This window comes from Ovis aries, chromosome 5 (assembly GCF_016772045.2).
Source record: "Ovis aries strain OAR_USU_Benz2616 breed Rambouillet chromosome 5, ARS-UI_Ramb_v3.0, whole genome shotgun sequence".
NCBI lineage: Eukaryota > Metazoa > Chordata > Mammalia > Artiodactyla > Bovidae > Ovis > Ovis aries.
The window spans coordinates 94,006,595-94,030,366 of record NC_056058.1 but is presented as its reverse complement, the minus strand read 5'-3'; the positions used below and the strand labels follow the sequence as shown (position 1 = coordinate 94,030,366).

General features: G+C 39.7%; 1 protein-coding gene across 5 annotated transcripts in view; it reads right to left on the bottom strand.

Moving 5' to 3' along the window:
- LNPEP (leucyl and cystinyl aminopeptidase) overlaps nucleotides 1-23,772 on the bottom strand; it is a 105,409-nt gene that overhangs the window by 64,947 nt on the left and 16,690 nt on the right. Inside the window, exons 1-2 of one of the 5 annotated variants that reach the window (XM_060416036.1) lie at nucleotides 3,930-11,003; nucleotides 1,764-3,222 (exon numbers count right to left, since the gene is read on the bottom strand). The exons of 1 other annotated variant lie outside the window; for it this stretch is intronic. In XM_060416036.1, coding sequence (XP_060272019.1) covers nucleotides 1,764-1,872 — 109 coding nt within the window. In that variant the 5' untranslated portion in view covers nucleotides 1,873-3,222; nucleotides 3,930-11,003. Of the gene's footprint in view, nucleotides 1-1,763; nucleotides 11,016-23,772 lie in introns of those variants that run through there. 3 more of the 5 variants (XM_042250787.2, XM_060416037.1, XM_042250786.2) reach the window with 3 other exon arrangements.

Sequence of the window (23,772 nt, the reverse complement as noted above, 5' to 3'; positions counted from 1 at the left end):
GCTCAAACTACCACACAATTGCACTCATTTCACATGCTAGTAAAGTAATGCTCAAAATTCTCCAAGCCAGGCTTCAGCAATATGTGAACCATGAACTTCCAGATGTTCAAGCTGGTTTAGGAAAGGCAGAAGAACCAGAGATCAAATTGCCAACATCCACGGGATCATCGAAAAAGCAAGAGAGTTCCAGAAAACATCTATTTCTGCTTTATTGACTATACCAAAGCCTTTGACTGTGTGCATCACAATAAACTGTGGAAAATTCTGAGAGAGATGGGAATACCAGACCACCTGACCTGCCTCTTGGGAAATCTGTATGCAAGTCAGGAAGCAACAGTTAGAACTGGACATGGAACAACAGACTGCTTCCAAATAGGAAAAGGAGTACGTCAAGGCTGTATATTGTCACCCTGCTTATTTAACTTATATGCAGAGTACATCATGAGAAACGCTGGACTGGAAGAAAAACAAGCTGGAATCAAGACTGCCCAGAGAAATATCAATAACCTCAGATATGCAGATGACACCACCCTTATGGCAAAAAGTGAAGAGGAACTAAAGAGCCTCTTGATGAAAGTGAAAGAGGAGAGTGAAAAAGTTGGCTTAAAGCTCAACATTCAGAAAATGAAGATCATGGCATCTGGTCCCATCACTTCATGGCAAATAGATGGGAAAACAGAGGAAACAGTGGCTGACTTTATTTTTGGGGGCTCCAAAATCACTGTAGATGGTGACTGCAGTCATGAAATTAAAAAGACACTTGCTCCTTGGAAGGAAAGTTATGACCAACCTAGACAGCATATTAAAAAGCAGAGACATTACTTTGCCAACTAAGGTCCATCTAGTCAAGGCTACGGTTTTTCCAGTAGTCATGTATGGATATGAGAGTTGGACTATAAAGAAAGCTGAGCACAGAAGAATTGATGCTTTTGAACTGTGGTATTGGAGAAGACTCTTGAGAGTCCCTTGGACTCCAAGGAGATCCAACCAGTCCATCCTAAAGGAGATCAGTCCTGATGTTCATTGGATAGACTGATGTTGAAGCTGAAACTCCAACCCTTTGGGCCACCTGATGCAAAGAACTGACTCATTTGAAAAGACTCTGATACTGGGAGTGATTGGGGTCAGGAGGAGAAGGGGATGACAGAGGATGAGATGGCTGGATGGCATCACCAACTCAATGGACATGAGTTTGGGAAGCTCCGGGAGTTGGTGATGGACAGGGAGGCCTGGCATGCTATGGTCCATGCAGTCGCAAAGATTTAGACACGACTGAGTGACTGAACTGACTGATTGATGCTAGTTTTATAGTTTTCTTTGAATAAAACTTTTAATCACTCTCTAGGTGTATGGGTTCAGCAATCTGCCATCCACCCATCTCATACGAATGATCTAGAAATGGAAGAGGTGACAGTTACAACATTCTGCTTTGGGAATTTAGTCTCCTAAATACCCTTCAGCGCTCCAACTTCTTGTGACATAATTGTGTTTTGTTTTGATAGTTGATTGTGTTTGAGACTCACAGACTTCATTAACAGAGCAAATACTGCCATAATGGAACTGAAAAACTTTTTTTGTAAAACTGTTAATAAAGTCTCAGTGGTTAGAAATTTTCTGCAGTAGTTTTTTTTTTTTTTAATTAATTTTTTTAACTGGAGGATAGTTACAATATTGTGGTGGTTTTTGCCATGAATCAGCCACGGGTAAACACTTGTCCTCCTATCCTGAACCCCCCTCCCACCTCCTGTGGTCGTTTTAAGTACCTGATACAGTGGTGCAGACTAGTTGCTTCGTTTGCTTTTTCATTAAAAGGCCATTCTGACTTTCTTTATCTCCGATGGGATGATGATGTTCTCTTAGGCATTTGCCCATGTGTTCTCTCAGGCCTGATGCAGACACCCATGGGGTCTGAGCTGCTGCTAAGTCGCTTCAGTCGTGTCCAACTCTGTGTGACCCCATATACGGCAGTCCACCAGGCTCCACCGTCCCTGGGATTCTCCAGGCAAGAACGCTGGAGCAGTACAGTTTAATTTAATAAATTTCTACAGTAACTGTGAGTATAGTCTCAGCTTAATAATTCAGAGCATCTCCACGCCTGAAGTCCATCCCCTGAGAAGTTTGTCTTTGTGTCTTTGAATCCTCAGCCATGCCCTCTTTAAAACCAAGGGGTGTCCTGCAGTCTGACCATTTTAGCGTCTCCTGTCTGCACTTCATTAACTTCCAATCTTTTGACTGGGGCTTAGTCAGATGCCTGCCCACATCCAGATAACCTAATTTAATTATTTACCACCCAATCAGATTACTACCTATGTGGAATTTTAAACTTTCAGAAATAGAGCACACCACCTCATCTGCTATATTTTTACTGCATATTAGAAGCAAACTTTTGCATGCATGCACAATCATTATCAAGTTAAATATATCAAACCAAGGAAAAATACTTTTATTACAGGTAGCCCATGAAGACTGTACTTCCAAGCCTATTTAAGAAATCTTGCTTTGGGTTCTTAAGTGAGTACACTTTGATCTCAGCATTAAAATTTGAGTGTAACACATGACTACTCCTTGCTCTAAAGGGAGTTTTTTTCGTATTTAAAGAAGGGATCCTCAAGAAACAGGAAATTTTCTAAAACTTCTTAAATCCACATACACGAGCTATCTATAAGCCCAAGGCAAAGAAGGTCCTAGTTGAACTATTTTGATTTCAAACAACATAGGCCCACGTGGTTATGATCTAAGAAAATGGAAGATATTTCTTTTCATCAGATACTGTGAACTGGTACTCCTTGATGTCGTCTGTGGACCAGCACCAATCTGCAAACTGTTTGTTATCCATCTGCAATAGGCCACATGAAGAATACTGATATTTAAAAACTTTTTTAGCAGATTTACAGTAATGTTATATTTAACAAATTCAGTAATTTAAAAATGGAGCTTATATTTTTTCAATTTTCCAATGACTCATTTTTTATATGATATAAAATTTCCACAACAGGTTAATAAAATTTAAAACCAAAAAAACAAGGAACCTTGATTCTCCAGCTCAGGTACTATGGGAAGCAATGGGCTGGGCTATCAGCATTACTGGCAACTCAGATGGATACAAAGCTAACAACAATGACAGGAGCTGCTGCTGCTGCTAAGTCGCTTCAGTCGTGTCCGACTCTGTGCGACCCCGTCGACGGCCTCCCACCAGGCTCCTCTGTCCCTGGGATTCTCCAGGCAAGAACACTGGAGTGGGTTGCCATTTCCTTCTCCAATGCATGAAAATGAAAAGGGAAAGTGAAGTCTCTCAGTCATGTCCGACTCGTAGCGACCTCATGGACTGTAGCCCACCAGGCTCCTCTGTCCATGGGATTTTCCAGGCAAGCGCACTGGAGTGGGATACCACTGCCTTCTCCAATGACAGGAGCAGCGGAAGTGAAACAGAGGGAACAATGGATGACAAGCCATGTGAAAGAGCGAGAATGCACAGGAACTGATGCTTGCTGGGCTGGATGATGGAGATGGAAGGATGATGGAGACAGGCCTGTAGGATGGAGGCAGAAGGAAGTTTATGTCGACTGCCTATGCACTTTCTGGCTTGGATAATGAAGAGGGAATGCCAGTCACTGAGATGAGAACACGGGCTTCATATTCCCCCTGTTGGTTTTCGGCAGGGTCGAGGGGAGGGAGAGGAGGAGCAAGGAGAATAGAGTTATGAGATGGCATCTGGTATGGGACATGACATACTTATCTGACAGAGAGCCAGGTGGAGACGATTGAGTAATAGCATATTACAGCAGTAAAGGGGCTTCCCAGATGGCTCAGTGGTAAAGCATCCACCTGCCAATGCAGGAGACGCAGGGGGTTTGATCCCTGGTCCGGGAAGATCCCCTGGAGGAGGAAATGGCAACTCACTCCAGTATTCTTGCCTGGAGAATCTCAAGGACAGAGGAACCTGGTGACCTGCAGTCCATAGGGTCGCAGAGTCACACACAATTGAGCACACACACATGCAAAGCGTTGAAAGCCTCACTGTAAGATAGAGCTTCAAATCCTGGCTCTTCCACTGACTGCTTGATCTTAAACAGGTTACCCAACATCCCTGAGTTTCAATTTCCTCACCTATAAATATGGAAGACAGTACTACTTTGTAAGTCTGGACTCAAAAGAAGGATCTGGGTGGGAGACTCAGGTTTCAGAATTAGCTGTGTTTATTTAACTGAGGATCAAAATCATGCAGGTAGATGAGACTACTGAAGGGGAGTAAGCGTCAGAGAGCGTTACTATTTAAGAGGGGCCGCAGAGGAGGAGAAGAGAGTACCAGAGGCAGGAAAATCAGGACAGTAGAAAGCAAAGGAAGAGTTTCATGAAGAAGGAAGCGGCTGATGCCTTAGGAAGGTCACGTACAATGAAGCCAAAGACAGGCCACTAGAGCTGGCAACCCGCGAACCAGTGACTTTTCACGAGGCGCCTTCAGAGGGGCTGGGCGAGTGAAAGCCTGACTGCAGTGGCCCAAATAAAGAAGGGAAAGTTAACAAAGCCAGGCAGTAAGTGCTGCAGGCAGTTCTTTTGAGCACACAGCTGTACATCAAGAAAAAAAACACAGGGTCAAGCTAAAAGAAAATGTGGCATACAGAAGTGTTAAATCCATTTGCTTTTGTGTGTTGGCCTGTGTCTAAGGTGGAAATAACCTAAGTGTGTATTTGCACGTTTCTGCACATTTTACCATAATTAAAAGGCAAATGAAAATTTTTTTTAAAAAAAGAAAAGGAGAGCAGATGGTTAATCCAGGGTTAAACATGTAGGGAGGATGTGGTGAGAGACAAAGGGGAAAATACACAAAGAGTAAGTGATTAACCGGGGTGTTCAATTTAGAAAACAGGACAGAAAGCAAAGCTACGGCAAACGACGTGGTCAAGATTCAAAAAAAGGAGCAAACGTCCCACAGGCATTAATCCCTTTAAGTTGCTATCACATTTTCTGAGAAAATGAAGTTAAAAAGGATGTATCTTCAAATCAACAAGCCAAAGCAACTTTAAAAGAATAAATCTAATCTAAATTAAGGCTTCTTGGGCAGATACAAGTATTGGTATATTCAATTAGGTGCTATAGCAACTTGCGATATTCAAACTAGGCCCTAACAATAAAGGATTCTTCTTCTTCTGAGGCCCGTATGACATATTTAAAAAGAGGGAAAAGCTCCATGGGTGAGACAGCATTCATGTCTTCCAGAAGATTTCTAAATGGAAACCATTCAATTTCTGAAAAGATGGCTAACTGTCAACTAAAGTAACTACTTCTCTAATGAGCAGTCCTTTTATATCAAAATAGAGGTTTTATTTTAAAGAAGTTTAAGGTGAAAAAGAAAATAGAAAGACTAGAATTTATAACAAAAAAAGTGATTCTTCTATACAAGTCTAATCTGGCAAAACATTACCCAACCCCCCGACCACACTCAAAGAAAACCTCTTCCTATTAACCACAAGGCCCACTTTAAGTCCCGAGTTTAGATATATCATTATCTCACCATTGAAGGGCAGTCATTAGCACTGTATATAAGTTTGGAAGTTTTAAGTAGTCCCTTTTTCTAGTAACATCCTGTCTGCTTAAACCGCAAGGTATAAGCAGTGTCATTTAAAACACAAACACAGAGCCCGACAAGCAATCCTACTTTCACCACTAATAACAGTGCATTTTCACAAGCTGCACTTAATTTTTCAGTTGACAGGCCCAAGGTCACAGCCCAGGATGCAGGATCCAAGTAAGGTCATTCTCTCTTCCCTTCCCCTCACCCTCCTTGTCTCCCTTGAGAAGACAGAAGACAAGTGAATGGATAATTAGGGGTGGGAGGTGGGAAGATCAGAGAGAAATGGTTCGGTTCATGAACACCGTAAGCTCACTTTACCTATTTGGTTCCAAGAGTGACTAAGATTTATTTTGCCCTTTCATGCTACCCTAAAGTTCACTTTAATGCATGTAAAAATGCCGTGGGAGACTTCCACCTCTAGTATGACAGAGTAATTGGTCCCAGACCTTTCCTCCTCTCATAAACAACTGGACAAAATAATGCAACTATTTTCAGGTACCAGCTAAGAGACGGGGCAAGAATGTGACCTCTGAAAGAAGGAAAAGGTCATCAGGCCACATCTGCTTGGTGCTCTGCCTTGGGGGTATTTTCCTGACTGTAGTACAGTGAGCTGGCGTCCAGGCAGAGGACGGCTGGGAGGCAGAAACAGGGTCCTGGGGAGGAGGGAGTCATACAGAGGGGGGACCGGAGAAGTTTGTATAAGGGTTTCCTGAGAGTCTTTAACCAATGCAGGACATGTAACTACACAGGGCTTACAAAAGAGTGGCTGTATTAAGGTTAACAGAAACACGAGAGGTCGAGCAACTTAAGGGAAAGACTGGCAGTCTAACCCAGTCCAAACAAAGAGAACTCATTAACGCTCTGGGCATGAAACACTAGGAAGGCTTCGCTTTAGGAGTAAAACATACCCCAGGATAAGGCCTGCTCTAGACATATGCTAACAAAGCCTAAAACTAAGCCCTAATAGAATCCACAGCAGAAACAGAATTTGGAGGATGAGTCTTGCTAAGGTAAAGGGGCCTGGGGAAAAACCTTGAGACTTCCACAGATCAGCCATGGCAAAATATAAAGCTAAGCCCTTACAAGAAGATCAGTCAGTAACTAAACAAAAATCAACACCCTACAAAGCCATTTTTTAAAAATACACTATCTAAAGTGGGTAAAAACTTTAGATGAGCTATTATAAATATGTCTCAAAAAGTCAAGGACATTGTGTTTAAAAACAACAGGAAAGAATATATGAACAGATGGGAATCTCAGAAAACTCAAAACTAGAAAAAAGAACCAAATGGGAGGAAAAAAAAATAAATGGAAATTCTAGGACTGAAAGGTTCAATAACTAAAATGAAAGAGTCATTGAACAGATTTTTTTTTCCAACATTTATCAGTACATCCAATTAACAATGCTATGACAGTTTCAGGTGATCAGCGAAGCAATTTGGCCATAGCTATACATGTATCCAGTCTCCCCGAAACTCCCCTCCCATCCAGGCTGCCACATAACACTGAGTGGGACTGCATGCGCTAGTACAAATAGAGGTCACTGAATAGACTTAATAGTGGATTCGAGATAGCAGAAGACGAGTCTATGAACTTGACAGATCACTGCCAACTACAAATTTGAGGAATAAAGAGGAAAAAGGAGTCGCAGAAAAATGAACTTAGCATCAGACATTTGTAGGACCGTATCAGTCTAACACATACGTACTAGGAGCCCCAAAAGAAGACCACGAGAATAAAAGCAGAAAAGATATCAGAAGAAATAATTGTTAAAATTGTACTGTTTGATGAAAACACTATTTTATCATATCCAAAGAGCTCATCAAACTCCCAAGACAAATAAATACAAAGAAAATCATATCTAGTTTAATCATGGTTGAACTGCTGAAAATCAAAGATAATGAGAAAATCAGTAAAGGGACCCCAAAACAATATGTTATATACAGGAGAAAAATAATGCAAAGAACACTAACTTCCCATCAGAACAATGGAGATGACAGAACAACATTTTTAAAGGGCTAGAAGAAAAAAAATTCTGCTCAGAATTCTCTATCTAGTGAAAACTCCTTCAAAAACAATAACGGACTTTTTGGACTCAGAGGGAGAGGGAGAGGGTGGGATGATTTGGAGAATGACATTCTAACATGTATACTATCATGTGAATTGAATCACCAGTCTATGTCTGACGCAGGATGCAGCATGCTTGGGGCTGGTGCATGGGGATGACCCAGAAAGATGTTATGGGGAGGAGGTGGGAGGGGGTTCATGTTTGGGAATGCATGTAAAAAAAAAAAAAAAAACAAGATAAACATATTTTCAAATAAAATGAAAGTTGACAAAGTTCTTCTCAAGCAGATGTGTACTACAAGAAACTACAAAAAAAAATAGTTCTTCAGGATGGAGGGAAACAATACCATATGGAAATTCAGGTCTTCAGGAAGGAAAGGAGGATACCAAAATGATGAATAAGTTACCAAAAAGTAAGTTTATATTTTTTATTTTTCTTAACGTTTCCTTAAAAGACTCTTTTAAACAAGAATAACATGCAAATAGTTTTGAACAGAAATAAAAGATATGACAAGAAGAGCATGAAAAATGGAGAGGGTGAATAAGGAGAGTTATATTAAACTATATTTGCGAATTGAGAAGATGAAATGGATGTGTCAAGTGAGGGCTTGGAGGTGTGAAGTAGGAAGTGAGAAAAGTCAGGGGTAAAATGTGAAGTGATACAATTCTGACTATAAACAGACTTTAAAAAGTTAAGGTTGCATATTATTAGCCCTAGAATAATTAATGAAAAAATAACTTAAAACATGCATAGCAAAGAAACCAATAGAGTAAATAAAACAAAGTATTAAAAAATAGCCAATTAACCCAAAAAAAGGCATTAGAAGAGAAAAACAAAAAGGGACTAATGAAAACAATGGCAAAAGGGTAGACTTAAACCCACTTACATAAATAATTACATGAACTATTAATGGATTAAACATCCAACGAAAGGGCGGAGATTGTCATATTCAAAAAAGCCAAGATTGAACTATACACTGTGCATAAGAGATGAATTAAAAATTAAAAGACAAATAGGTTAACAAAATAGAATGAAATTTATAATGATAAAAGGAGAAATTTATCAGAATAAGACACCATTCTTAAACATGTATGTACATAATAATAAAGCTTCAAAATTCATAAACAGAAAATGGCAAAACTCAAGAGAAAAAAACATTCACAACTATAATGGAGATTTTATCATTTCTCTTCATACTAGTTAGAACAAGCAGACAACAAATAAGTAAAGCAACAGGATATGTGAAAGATGCTATCAACCAACTTGGCCTAATTGACATTTATAGAACATCATACCAAGTAACTACAGAATACGTGAGTCATTTACCAAGATGGATCACATGCTGGGCCATAAATATCAATAAATTTCAAAAGACTGAAATAGTCTTTTTTTAAAGACTATGTTCTCTGACCAAAAAATCAGTAAATCCAGACAATCTCTAGATAGATCTCTGGAAAATAGAAAATACACTTCTAAATAATCCATGAGTCTAAGATAAACCACAAGGAATTCAGAAAATATTTAAAGTAAAAACACAACATATCAAAACTTGAGAGAAATTTACTGCTATATTAGAAAAAGGTTTAAAATCAATGATCTAAGTTTCTACCCTTAAGAAGTTGGGGGGAAAGAAGCAAATCAAACCTAAGTAGAAACCTAAGGAGAAACAATAAAGGGCAGAGCTCAATGGACTAGAAAACAGGTAAAAACAGAAAAAAAAAAAAAAAAAAAATGCTGGTGGAGGGCAAGGAAGCAGTGTTATTGGCTGTAATTCATATTCTCCCAGAAACTGGCCTAAAAAGCCATATATATCAAGTCCTGTTGGATCTCCAAGAGCAGTTTCTACCACTCAAAGGTCTATTTAGGCTCACTACAGAGACAGATCAGAACTGGGTCCTGAGCTAGAGACAGAGGTGCTCTTTAACAAGCCCGCAAGTCTTAGGCATGTCCCTCTTTCAAGAAGACCTGGAAAATACAGAAATATTTAGCCAGTGATAATGCTAGTTATACCCAAATTCAGAAAATACTTATGTTCTACTCCTCCTCTTAAATAAAAACCAGAACTGATGCTTTTGAACTGGTGTTGGAGAAGACTCTTGAGGGTCCCTTGGACTGCAAGGAGATCCAATCAGTCCATTCTGAAGGAGATCAGCCCTGGGATTTCTTTGGAAGGAATGATGCTAAAGCTGAAACTCCAATACTTTGGCCACTTCATGCGAAGAGTTGACTCATTGGAAAAGACTCTGATGCTGGGAGGGATTGGGGGCAAGAGGAGAACGGGACGACAGAGGATGAGATGGCTGGATGGCATCACCGACTCGATGGGCGTTGAGTCTGAGTGAACTCCGGGAGTTGGTGATGGACAGGGAGGCCTGGCGTGCTGCGATTCATGGGGTCGCAAAGAGTCGGACACGACTCAGTGACTGAAGTGAACTGAACTGAATGTTTTTTTGTGTAGGTGGGAGTGGAGTGGTAAAACTAAGTGTTTAAAATGGATTAGAGAGCTACTATTTAAAGAAAGGGGCTTCCCAGGTGGTACAGTGATGAATCTGCCCAAGAATTCTAGAGATGCGGGTTTGATCCTTGGGTCAGGAAGATCCCCTGGAGTAAGGAAATAGCAACCCATTCCAATAGTCTTGCCTGGAGAATTCTATGGACAGAGGAGCCTGACAGGCTACAGTTCACAAGTTCGCAAAGAATCGGACACAACTGAGCCCTGAGCACACACACACACACATTTAAAGGGAAGCTCTTATGATTGCTTCAAAAGTAAAGAAAAAAATTCTCAAGCAAAAAACCAAACTTGAGTCGTTATTTCTATATTTAGATTTTTGTATATTTTTCTCTTAAAAGTGAACCCCCTTTTTAAGTTTCCATTTAAAATTTTAGCTGAGTACTTTCTCAATAGGAAAAATGCCACGGGTGGGCGGGGGGTGGGGTGGGGAAAGAGGCCTCATTTTTAAGCACTGGATTTAAAGTGCCGACTTCATTTAGGGTAATGACAACCTCGACTCTCATTATGCAGAAACACAACCATCTAGCAGTAGTTCAGGTTACAGTTCTGTGAAAGGAATCTCCACAGCGAGCACCTTTGTTCTAAATCTCAGTGACCTGATGCCCAGAACTATATATAAACTCAGTCAGTCCTTGGCACTAAGCCACGCTTCCACAAATCCTGGATGCACACACAGCCCCGTGCACAGTGCCTGCTCCGCTCCTGCCCCACAGTGAGACCATCGCATGTTGCAAACATCTCAGTTTCCCTCAAGCACGCGTGGCTGGTGTGGCCACTTCATCTTTCTGCCCATACCCCACCCTCCTCACTTTCCTCGCCCACAAGCCTTTCTTTTCCCTGCCCTCTTTAATACACTGCTGCTGCTGTTGCTGCTGCAGTCATGTCCGACTCTGTGCAACCCCATAGACGGCTAGAGTACTGGAGTGGGGAGCCATTGCCTTCTCCGCTTTAATACACTACTAGTCCAGTGTAGTCTTTGCAAATCCCCAGGTTTTCAGCTTTTTAAAATCAAGTCATCTATTGCTGGAATAAATATCCTACTCTGATCCATCCCACTACTCTCCCTAAAATAGTTCCGTTCTGTTCCGGTCAGTCGCTCAGTCGTGTCCGACTCTTTTAGACCCCATGGACTACAGCACTCCAAGCCTCCCTGTCTATCACCAACTCCCAGAGTTTACTCAAACTCATGTCCATCGAGTCAGTGATGCCATCCAACCATCTCGTCCTTTGTTGTCCCCTTCTCCTCCCACCTTCAATCTTTCCCAGCATCAGGGTCTTTTTCAATGAGTCAGCTCTTCACATCAGGTGGCCAAAGTATTGTTTGTACACCATAAAAATTAAGATGCCTAACTCTTCTCTTAGGATGAAAAGGTTAGAAGGACTGCAATAACAACATACTTAAATGAGCCCTGAAAAAGTGAAGCCAGTGAGTCTTCCACCGATATTACTTTCTCCCGGTAGGGTTATTTCTTGGACAATCTAGGAAAAGCAACTTGATTTATAGCAAACTTAACATTATCTAGTCATCATTCTAATGCAATCCTGCCAACCTGGAAGATGACCCAAGACAGGTGCCCCTGTCCATGGCGCCTTATTTATAATTAGACTGTGCAGTGTTAATTATGCTGGCTGCCCTGCCAATGTTGTACAGAGACTACAGGGAGAGATCAAAACAATCATTCCTGAATTATGAGTCACTGTACCCTCTCCAACTACACACTGCTGCTGCTGCTGCTGCTAAGTCACTTCAGTTGTGTCTGACCCTGTGAGACCCCATAGATGGCAGCCCACCAGGCTCCCCCGTCCCTGGGATTCTCCAGGGAAGAACACTGGAGTGGGTTGCCATTTCCTTCTCCAATGCATGAAAGTGAAAAGTGAAAGTGAAGTCGCTCAGTCATGTCCAACTCTTAGGGACCTCATAAACTTCAGCTTACCAGGCTCCACTGTCCATGGGATTTTCCAGGCAAGAGTACTGGAGCGGGGTGCCATCACCTTCTCTGCTACACACCACTGGAAGCCCTCCAACCTGGAAGATGGAAGCTGTGCACACTACATGTGCACACACGCTTATCGAGCTCTCACATTTCGGATGAGTTCCAATACCTGTTGCCTATACTTTCCAAAATACATTTTAATCCTGGCAACTTTTTGCCTATCAAAGGATTAGAGGTTGGGAAAGAGACAGTTTAGAAAATTTTCAAGGCCTGGTTTATCCCATAGAGAAGAGAATTTCTGCATCAGTAAACTATAATTTAAAATTGTGCTTCACACTTAGATAATTGCTCCAGGGAGGGGCTCTTATCTCATTCATCTTTGTGTGCCTGGTGCCTACCATGGCAGAAACCTGCAATAAGCTTGAAATCAAAGTAGCAATACCCAATACATTCAAATGAAGTATTAATTAAAGAAAATTATGTTCATTTTCACTCATAAAATCTTTGAGACCTGAAGCTTGGAATAAAACAAAGTTAATATGCTAGCTATGAGGTTAAGAAAGTTCTTCTAACACCTGCTCTGAGGCTGGGTTTAGTACTATTTCAGTGATTATTAGCTCTGAGTCATTGCAATTCATTTTTACTGGACACTGATTCTTCAGACTACATTTCCTCTTCTTTCCTCAAAGCCAGCATATAATTTAAGTCAATTGTGGTTTAGGAGGCATAAAGTATAGTGAAGAGAAATTGGAGGTTCTAATTCTGACTCCATCACTTGATGTGTGTTGGAACCTCAGTTTCCTCACTGTTAAAATGGGAATAATAACTGCTCTGTCTGCTTTATCATAGGAGGCAAATAAGGTAAGTGGGTCAATAACACTTTGCAAATTATTTAATGCTGCATTAATAGTCTATTGCTAATATACTACCTTGGAGAAGGAAATGGCAACCTAGTATTTTTGCCTGAGAAATTCCATGGACAGAGGAGCTTGAGAGGCTACAGTCGAGGGGGTCTCAAAGAGTCAGACACAACTGAACAACAACAATGTATTACCTAACTAGGGGAGGAATTTCAAAATCATAAGCAAATAAATGGATCGTCTACCTTTCAGTCAAGCACACTAGTATTTCTCTTTAAGATCCACCAATATAATTTCCTCCCTCACATCTTTTATTATAAAATGATGCTTAAATGTCATTACAGTATATATTAGTAAATAAATTTATAAAATAAGAAGAGTCTAGAAACCTCATGCTAACCCCTTGATGTCATTTAGGCTCAGCAACAGCAATGTCCATGGCAGATTTGGAATTTGTCCATAGCCAGTGTGGAACAGGATAACTTTAGATGATTATATCTGATTCTCAGAGATTTTAATACACAGGTTTTACATTTTTAAGTCATCTAGCTCCTAAAACATTTGCCAAATAGCTGCCTTGATTGTAAAGACACTACAACTCTTCCAAAAATATCCTTAGGGATTAAGTGTATCTAAAGGCCACACTCATTTGCTATAATTGCACTTACACAATAAAACTCAGATATCCAATGACCGTTACAATTTCTAAGAAGGCAATTTAAACTTATATAATGCTCAACATTTTCTGGCTGAAATAACCTAAAAGGCAGCATATAACATAGACAATGATTTTACTTTCTAAACTAAAACATTCAGTTTATAAATTTTCTACCATTTTCAAATTCTACACTGCATATATTTACTGAGTCTAATCACAGCTGCTATTTTCTGTGCAGTTGAGTGGTCCAATGAGCAAAAATCAACATTTCAGTGCTAGAGGGAAGGGAGCAAAGAAGAGGAACTACTTGCTAGTTTCGCTGCAGCTAAGAAGCACATTATTTTAAATATCTATCAAGGAGAACATTTAAGAGGAAAAGGAGACATTCTGCCAGAGAATGCCAACGATCCAGGAGAGTACCAGAGACACAGCACATAAAGAATCCCACCATGAAGTGCTTTAGACAGAGAGTTTAATGCAAAGGATCAAGGAGAGGAACAGATAAACACCTGCAGTTTAACACAAGAACTGTGACACAGGGATTAGGGCTTCCCTGGTGGTCCAGTGGTTAAGAATTCGCCTTTTGATGTAGGGGACACAGGTTCAATCCCTGTGGGGATCCCACACCCCATAGGGCAACTAAGCCCGCACACTACAACGGAAGATGTGTGTCGCACTTAAGGTGCAACACAGCTAAATAAATATTAAAAAAAAAAAAAAAGAATTAAAAAAATCAGGGAGGAGTCATTTCCTGCAGGAAAGAAAGGGCGTTTTCTACCTCAACAAAGAAGGTAGATGTTCTTTTAACCTATGCCCACTTAACAAAACTGCAAATTAAGCAACATTCTCCGTTCTCTCTGCAACATTTTCTAACGCCATTGCCCACTGTCTCCAACTAAAGGGCTACTCTCTACAAGGTTCAAGCACGTATGCCCCCACCAAAGCAGCTGCGTCCTTACCAAGAATTAGTGTCTGTTCACAAATCAGTTTATGCTAGTTAACATTATAATTATGGTTATGGAATAACTAAGTATTAAATGAAAAAAAATTTTTTTTAATTATTTCTATGAAAACTGAGTTATGCATCAGGAAGACCCTACAAAGGTGACTCCCAAATAACATTGCTACCAAATTAAATATTAGCAGGAAAAACAAAAAAGCCTGGGGGGTGGAGGGTTGTCCTAGAAAAATGTTTACACCCAGGCTGCAAAATGTTAATGTTCTCAAACATTTGGAAAAACAAAAAAGAACCTGGAAATGACAGATGCGCCATGGGTAGCACAGAGATATGGAAGAAGACAGAAGCAGAACTCTAGTCAGTGGTCCCAGAGGCAAAAGAAAAGCTTTAGCCAGTAAACAAGGTTTTAAAAAGTATGCATCATGTTTGAGATGTGTTAAAGGCAACTGGTGTATAAGGCTCACACCTAAGAATTCATCTTGGCAGTCAAGAGCACACACATTTCCACAAACATAAACCATAATGTATGCATTTACTTGTGAATGTCTAAAGAACAATTTCACTGTAATGCTTAACAACCTAGCTCTGCAATGCTAATACTTACTAATGAACCAGGTAATTTTAAAACTCATGTCGCATCAATACATGTCAAAAGCCTAAAATACATTCTTTGAACAAATAACTCCACAAGAGGAATTTCTCCTAAGAGTAACTGCACAGACACATATGTATAGTGTTTAGAGCAATCCTGTTCACATAGCAAGAAAAAAAAAAAACTTACATATGTAACATCAAGGGACAGGCATATTCACATCCAATAAAATATAATGCATAAAAATTATTTGCATCTAGTTTACACATGAAAAACTGTTCAAAATATAGTATTAAGAGGCAGGTTACAGAACTTGAAACAAAGAGTCATCTTGCTAGATACACTGTAAATAAAAATATTAGTGGTATTTCTGGAAGGTGGAATTAAAGGTAAGTTGGATGTTTTCATATTTATATTTTCTATGTTTTATATGTAAAAAAACCATGAAAAGCCTTCCAACATGTACAGATCATGTTTTAACCACTCAAGATCTAACAGTGATAAATTAATGAAAATTATCAACAGTTGAGGTGTCTTAAAATGGCCCTAGATAGTGAAATCAAGAAACCTGGATAGCAGGATAAAATTTGCTATTAATCTCTCATGGGACCTCCTATTAGGAATTGGAGACTTTCTCCAATCCACACTGGCCTTGTAACTTGTTTTAAGCAATGGAAAGCAGCAGAAGCAACACTATAAAATTTCCAATCCTATGTTTTAAGAGGTATTACAGCGTTCACCATTTCTCTTCTGCTGACCTGGAGAGCCCCGTGAGAAGAAATCTGAGCTAGCCTACTTGGGGACAAGGAACCAAACGGAAAAAGAAAAAAAAAAGACCAGCAAACAGACAGCACTCACTGCCAGATATGGGAGCGATGCCATCTTAAATCTTCCAGCTCCCTCCCAATCAGGCTACCAGATGACAGCTGCTACAAGTGACCTCGGGCAAGAACGGTGGAAGAAACATCCAGCTGAGCCCAGAACAAACTGCTGACCTACAAAATCGTAAGCCAATATACAGTTGCCGTTTTAAGCCATTAAGTTCTGTGATTTATTATGTAGCAATAGATGACTAACTTACCCGCCATCCACACAGTATACCATTAATGTTTGGGAGGCACTCTTCTTACAGACTAATTTATCCTCCTAAAACAAAAGATTATACTGTACATACTACTGTGATTCCCTGACATCTTTGAAATGGGACCATATGCAGGGTCTCTTGGTTATTTTAGATTTAAACTCAGACACATAGGGAGAGAATGGAACACTTGGTATACTCAGGACATTTTACACTCTTTATACAAAAGTCCTGCATGCAGCTGTGGGCTTTTCCTCCAAAGACCAAGGACCTGGATGCAGCTGACTTGAGGGAGGTTCTCGCTCCTTCATCAGTGGATGTGAGGATGCTCTGCCTAACAGGTGTCCCAGAGCAAGCCCAGGAGAGATACTGAAAAAAGTAAGACCAAGTTCATAACCACCACCTACCATTTTAACACCTCCACCAATAATGATGGTGATAAAAGTCAGCATTCACTGAGGGGTTTAGCACATGCTAATAACAGGCTGGAAACAGCTGAGAAGTTAAGAATGTGTCTGGAACCAGAGTGCTTTGTCACTTCCTGTATAACCTGGAGCAGGTTACTTCGTCTTTCCAAGCTCAGTTTGCTTATCTGTAAAATGGAGATAGTAACAGTGATCTACCTCATTGAGCTGCGAGAATTAAATGAGACACATGTGAAATATTTAGAACAGAGCCTAGCACACAGCAAGTGCTCAATAATTGGTGGTTTTCTGTATTAAGTAACCAACATTTTACACGTGTCATCTCATTTAATTTATTCCCCACAACATTCTATGGATGAAGTAAGAGGCAGGAAGGTGAAAGAACTTGCTAAGAAGCGGCACAACCAAGTTTCAAACTCACATTTTTCTCAGCTGCAGTAGCTAAACCCTTCAGCTCCATGCGGCATAACTTAAACTAGCCCCTTGTTCAGGAACAGGCCCCGTATCTTCAAAGGCTCTGATCACAGTCACTTCTAGATCAGAGCTGAGGTTCAGGCTGGCCTCAGAGATGAACACAATTACCACAATGTGTCAGGCACTCGTGCTGTGGTTCCCACAGTCCTCTGAGCCATTGCTGCTGCTAAGTCGCTTCAGTCGTGTCCGACCCTGTGCGACTCCAGAGACGGCAGCCCACCAGGCTCCGCCATCCCTGGGATTCTCCAGGCAAGAACACTGGAGTGGCTCGCCATCTCCTTCTCTGAGCCATTACTTAGTAGATACTCAAACACTGATCTTGTCCAACTATAGTCACCGTGTTACTATTCCATCACAGGCAGTAAGGTGGACTCCCTCCTGCCCCCTGCTCATTATGACTATGAAGTTATCCACATACAATACGTGTCCGACCATTTCACTGAACCATTATTGACTGCTATTTTAGAAAAGTAGAACCTTTTATGTTGCCCAGTCGCTAAGTCGTGTCTGACTCTTTGCGACCCCCTGGCCTGCAGAATGCCAGCCTTCCCTGTCTTTCACCATCTCCCTGAATTTGCTCAAATTCATGTCCACTGAGTCAGTGATGCTCTCTAACCATCTCATCCTCTGCCGCCCTCTGCTCCTTCTGCCTTCAATCTTTCCCAGCACCAGGGTCTTTTCCAATGAGTCGGCTCTTTGCACAAGGTGGCCAAAGCATTGGAGCTTCAGCCTCAGCATCAGTCCTTCCAATGAACACCCAGGACTGATTTCCTTTAGGATGGATTGGTTTGATCTCCTTGCAGTCCAAGGGACTCTCAAGTCTCCTCCAGCACCACAGTTCAGAAACATCAATTCTTTGGCTCTCAGCCTTCTTTATGGTCCAACTCTCACATGTGTACATGACTAGTGCAGAAACCATAGCTTTGATTATACAGACTTTTGTCAGCAAAGTGATGTCTCTGCTTTTTAATATGCTGTCTAGGTTTGTCATAGCTTTTCTTCCAAGAAGCCAGCACCTTTTAGTTTCACGGTTGCAATCACCGTCAGCAGTGCTTTTGGAGCCCCCAAAAATAAAGTCTGACACTGCTTTCTCTTTGTCCTCTTCTATTTACCATGAAGTGATGCTTTTTTAGAGACCCTTTAAACCTATTATGTTTTACAGAGAAAATAATGAACTTTTGTCCAGTCAGCTGACTAGTAAAAATGACTGGAACCAAAAAGATTTCTTTCTTCTCTTTCTTTTTTTTTAAATTTTTAAACTTTAACTACAGGAAGATAGAAGTGAAACAATAAGTGAGTTTAACCCACAGAACTGCTCAGCTAAGTTTAGTTCTACCCAAATTCAGCTGGGTGATTTTGAAAACAACCACTTTCTCAGACTTAGAGGAAATGGTTAAGCAACCTCTGAGAAGTCATTTGTTCTTGCACTGTGGTACATAATTTTTTTTTTTTAATCAGTCCTTTTTAGGTAATAGAACATCCTAACATTGTCCAAGCACTCGTCAACTAAAATAAAAAGTCTACAAGATGCTACAAGTTATTATTTGAATCTAGATATCCTTTTCTTCCTTTAAAAAGCACAAAGAGAACATGTTTCTTAAAAATGAGTTTTTACATTTTACAATAAAATGAATTCTCAATACTTTAAGCCCAAAGAGGAATATAAAAGTCACTGAAAGAAAGAGAGAAGCTGACAGTTTGAGACTGAGCAACATGGTTTCATCCTGATCTCAGACAAAACAGAGATCAGATCTGATTGAGAAATCACATTCTTAGAGAAATTTCTCATGTCATAATTGTAGTTGATTTTTTGAAAAAATATATCTGCTATTTCTTTTTTTCCCTGTAGTACTAGTTAAATCCTGGTACAGTAAAACATGATAACTAGGGATGAGAGAATCTATAATTACTAACACACACTTTTTCCGGCTACGTGAAGGAAACGTTACTAAAATTTTTTAAAAATTTTTGATGCAAATATTTCTAATACATTTTGCTGCTTTCTCATCCTCGTACAAAAACCAGATGCAACATATGGTCATCCCTGGGGAAAAATGACTGCGCTGAAGCTTGATGGGAAATAGAACTCAGTGTCCTGGATGATAAAAGTATCTTTATAGGAAATGACACCCGCATACCTCATCACTTGGCCAATTTGCTCAAAAACGCATTTCAATTAACAACAGTTGACAACAAATCATACTCTATTGGATATTTTTTAAACTTATATTTTAGTTTTATTCATTGAACCAAGTTTCACTGCAGCTGTTTACTCCAGCTATTTTTTAGGGGATTAAACGTTCAGCTGAAGGTCAATATTAATTATGATTCTCATATCAGACAGCAAACATTTCTTCAAGGTAAACAGAAATTATTCAATCTGAAACAGAGAAAAGAAGAAGAATTGAGAAAAAAAGAGAGGAGTGCCTCAAAGGCACAAAAGAACTAACAACACGTATGTAACTGGAGTCCCAGAATTACAGGGGGGAAAAAAAACACACCTGGGCAAAACAATGATCCAAAGAACCCAGAGCCCCAAACTTTGTAAATATGGTGAAAGACACACATTTACAGATTCAAGAAGTTCAACGACCATCAAAAAATATTTAGTCCAAAGAAAACCAAGCGAAGAAACAAACTGCTAGAACCAAAAGTGAAGGAAACCCTGAAATTGGCTGGAAAATAAAAAGCTACATGTCACACACAGAGGAACAACAACTCAAATACAATGGGCTTCTTAACAGCCAAGACCAGAAAACGGCAGCCTTTAGTGCCTTTATATACATGGAGCCGTTATATATGTCTGTGCAATATATATGAAACATATGTTACATATGATACACAAATATGTCTATATCTTTGCATGGCTTAGTATCCAAAAGACATAAAGAACTCCTACAATTCAAAATAGTGGGCAAAAGATCTGAACAGTCACTTCACAAAAGAAGATGAAGTAATGGCCAAAAAAAAAGAAAAAAATGCAAACATGCTCAACTTCATGCCATCAGTAGTCACCAGGGAAGGCCAACTAAAACCGCAGATATATCATGACATACTGATCGGATTGGCTAAATTAAAAAGCTTAATCACACTAAATTTTGGCAAGGATGTGAAGAAGAAGCATTATCATATACTGCTGATGGAAATGTGAAGTAGTAAAACCAGTTTGGAGAATCGTTGGCAGTTTCTTAAAAAGTAGAAACATACAGCAACCAGAAGACCCAACCGATCAAATCCTAAGTATTTACCCAAGAGAAACAACAAATGTCTACATCAAGATTTTTACTTCAGAAATCAAGGGAGACTGATATTAACCCCGAACTGGAAACAAATGTCCATTAAGACCTGAATGGATAAACAAGTTATAGTATATCCATAAAATGGAATAAAAAATGAAAAAAAAAAAAGGCAAAAATTACAAAATAAAAGGGAACTACTGATATTACTTGGATGAGTCTCAAAACAATTACGCTGAGTGAAAGAACCCAGGCTCAACAACAGTGCATGATTTCATTCATGTAAAATCTGTATAATTCCATTTACATAAAAATCTAGAAAATGTAAATTAATCTATAATGAGGGAAAACAGATCAGTGGTTGCCTAGGAAGGAAGGGAATATTTTGTTTGGCTTTGGCTCTAAGTTTAAAAAATATAACAGCCAAGTATCAGGAATATGCACCATTATAATACTCTGATTTTAATTACACAAAGACCAACCTGAGAGGCTATTCACTTGAACAATTACTGCACACTCTCATGCCACACTCTAAGCCTTTGTTCCACAATTATTTCTTGTCCACTTACCCAAAGGAACCATGAAGGTCTTCTGTTAAAAAATACTCCTGACACTATAAACACCAACACAGTGATGGGCTAAATTCTCTATAATGTTAGTAAGTATTTCAAAGTACTTTGAATGAGTAGGTGAGGGATCTTTCACAGAACTCTAGTTCACTCGGCTTAACTTAACTTGTACATGCCAGGGTGTACCTGTTTACATCTCATCACAGTTCACCGTATGTCTTATTTGCAGAGTAGGGCAAGAGAAGACAGTTTCTCCCCCCCTACCCACCCACAGGTTTTATTAAGAAATAACTGGCATACATCAGTGTATAAATTTAAGGTGTACAGTATGATGTTTTGATTTACACATATTGTGAAATGATTACCACGATAGGTTTAGTTAACATCCATCATCTCATGTAGATGTAATTTTAAAAAAAGAAAAAAAAATTTCTCGGGATGAGAACTCATAGGATCTACTCTCTCAACAACTTTCCTATCATATAGCAGTCTTAACTATAGTCATCACGTTGCACATTACATCCACAGTACTTCTTTACCTTACAAATGGAAGTTTGTATCTTCTGTCTACTTTCTCCAACCTCCCCTCCCCAAAACCCCCACCTCTGATAACCACAAATCTGATCTCTTTGAGTTTGATGTGTGTTTGTGCACGGGTTTGTTTTTTTTTAAAGATTCCATATATAAGTGAGATCATACAAAATATGTCTTTCTCTGACTTCTTTCACTTAGCCTCTAGGTCCACTCATGTTGTTGCAAATTGTAGGATATCCTCTTTTTATGGCTGAATAATATTTCATTGTGTGTGTGTGTATATACACACATACATATAGGCACATATATTATCTGCATATATACATACATACATGTGCACACACACACACACTCAACTTCTTTATCCATTCATCCACAGAAGAACATTCAGGGTGTTTTCACATCTTCACAATTATAAATAATGCTGCTGTGAACATAGGCGTGCAGATAGTTTTTGAAGAGCAAGACAGTTTAAGTAGATCAATCCCAGTCATTCACAGCCCCAAAGAACCCAGAGGGAAAAAGAGAGTTGATTCTAGTTCTCTTAAAGGTCTAGATCATTTTATGGCAGGACAGGCATGGGACAAAGGATTTTCTATTATTCAATAGATCAGGACAAGTAGAAAAAAAAATAATTGCACTTATAAACTTATAGGCCTTGAATTCATCAAAATTAAAGTAAGTCTAAGAATTCACCAAAGGACTGAGAAGATAAATGATATACCCATATTATGTATGTTGGAAGCAGAGGGTTTTGGGAAAGAGACAGCTTGTTAAAACCTCCAGTGCCCATCAACATACAACTCGTTTAAGAAGATGTGGTGGATACACACACACATATATATATTACTTAGTCATAAAAAAGAACGAAATATTGCCATTTGCAGCAACATGAGTGGGTCTGAAGAACATCATACTTAGTGAAGTAAGCCAGACAGAGAAAGACAAGTATTACATTATCATTCACACGTGGAATCTAAAAAATTATACAAATGAATCTATTTACAAATCGGACACAGACTCACAGACATAGGAGACAAATTTATGGTGACTGAAAAGGAAAAGGGAGGATGGGAACAGGGATAAATTAGGAGTATGGGATTAAGAGACACACATGACTACATAATACAGATGAACTACAGGATTCACTGCATGGCACAGGGAACGATACTTGGTATCTTATAATAACCTATAATAGAAAATAATCAGACATGTATATATATGTGTGTGTATGTACACATATTAAAAGATGCCTGCTCCTTGGAAGGAAAGATATGACCAATCTAGACGGCGTATTAAAAAGCAGAGACATTACTTTGCCAACAAAGGTCCGTCCAGTCAAGGCTTGGTTTTTCCAGTGCTCATGTACGGATGTGAGAGTTGGGTTATAAAGAAAGCTGAGTGCAGAAGAACTGATGCTTTTGAAGTGTATTGGAGAAGACTCTTGAGAGTCCCTTGGACTGCAAGGAGATCCAACCAGTCCATCCTAAAGGAGATCAGTCCTGGGTGTTCCTTGGAAGGACTGATGTTGAAGCTGAAACTCCAATACTTTGGCCACCTGATGTGAAGAGCTGACTCATTTGAAAAGACCCTAATGCTGGGAAAGATTGAGGGCAGGAGGAGACAGAGGACGACAGAGGATGAGATGGTTGGATGGCATCACCGACACAACGGACATGGGTGTGAGTGGACTCCGGGCGTTGGTGATGGACAGGGTGGCCTGGCGTGCTGCGGTTCATGGGGTCGCAAAGAGTCGGACACGACTGAGCGACTGAACTGAACAGATGCATACATACATAATGTAATCACTTTGCTGCATACAATATTGTAAACCAACTATCCTTCAATAAATAGACAGGCCTGACAGGAACTAGTGTATGTAAAATGACTGCTGCACGTAGAACATCACAGTTTGGCAACCATCAAAAAATAACGATAAAGTCGTTTTTATTTTTTAATAATAAAGAAGAAAACTTTTCCGGTATAAACACAGAACAGATCAAAAAAATCACTGATTATTTTTAAAGCTAATTTAAGAATGTTAAATAATTCTGTGTCTTCCCAAGCTTACAACTATCCAGAGATGAAATAAATGACTAGAATATTCAGATAACAAAGGCACCTGATGTGTGGTTTGTTGGATATTCCTGGCTAGGCCATTTCCTTCTCCCGTGACCTAGATCTTTCTTCAGAAACTCGCTACCCAATTCCAACAGCTCCACTTTCTACCTTCTGTAAAAGGTACTCCTAAGATAGTCCTCTCCAGTCTCTACAGAAGACAGGTTTAACGTGTAGA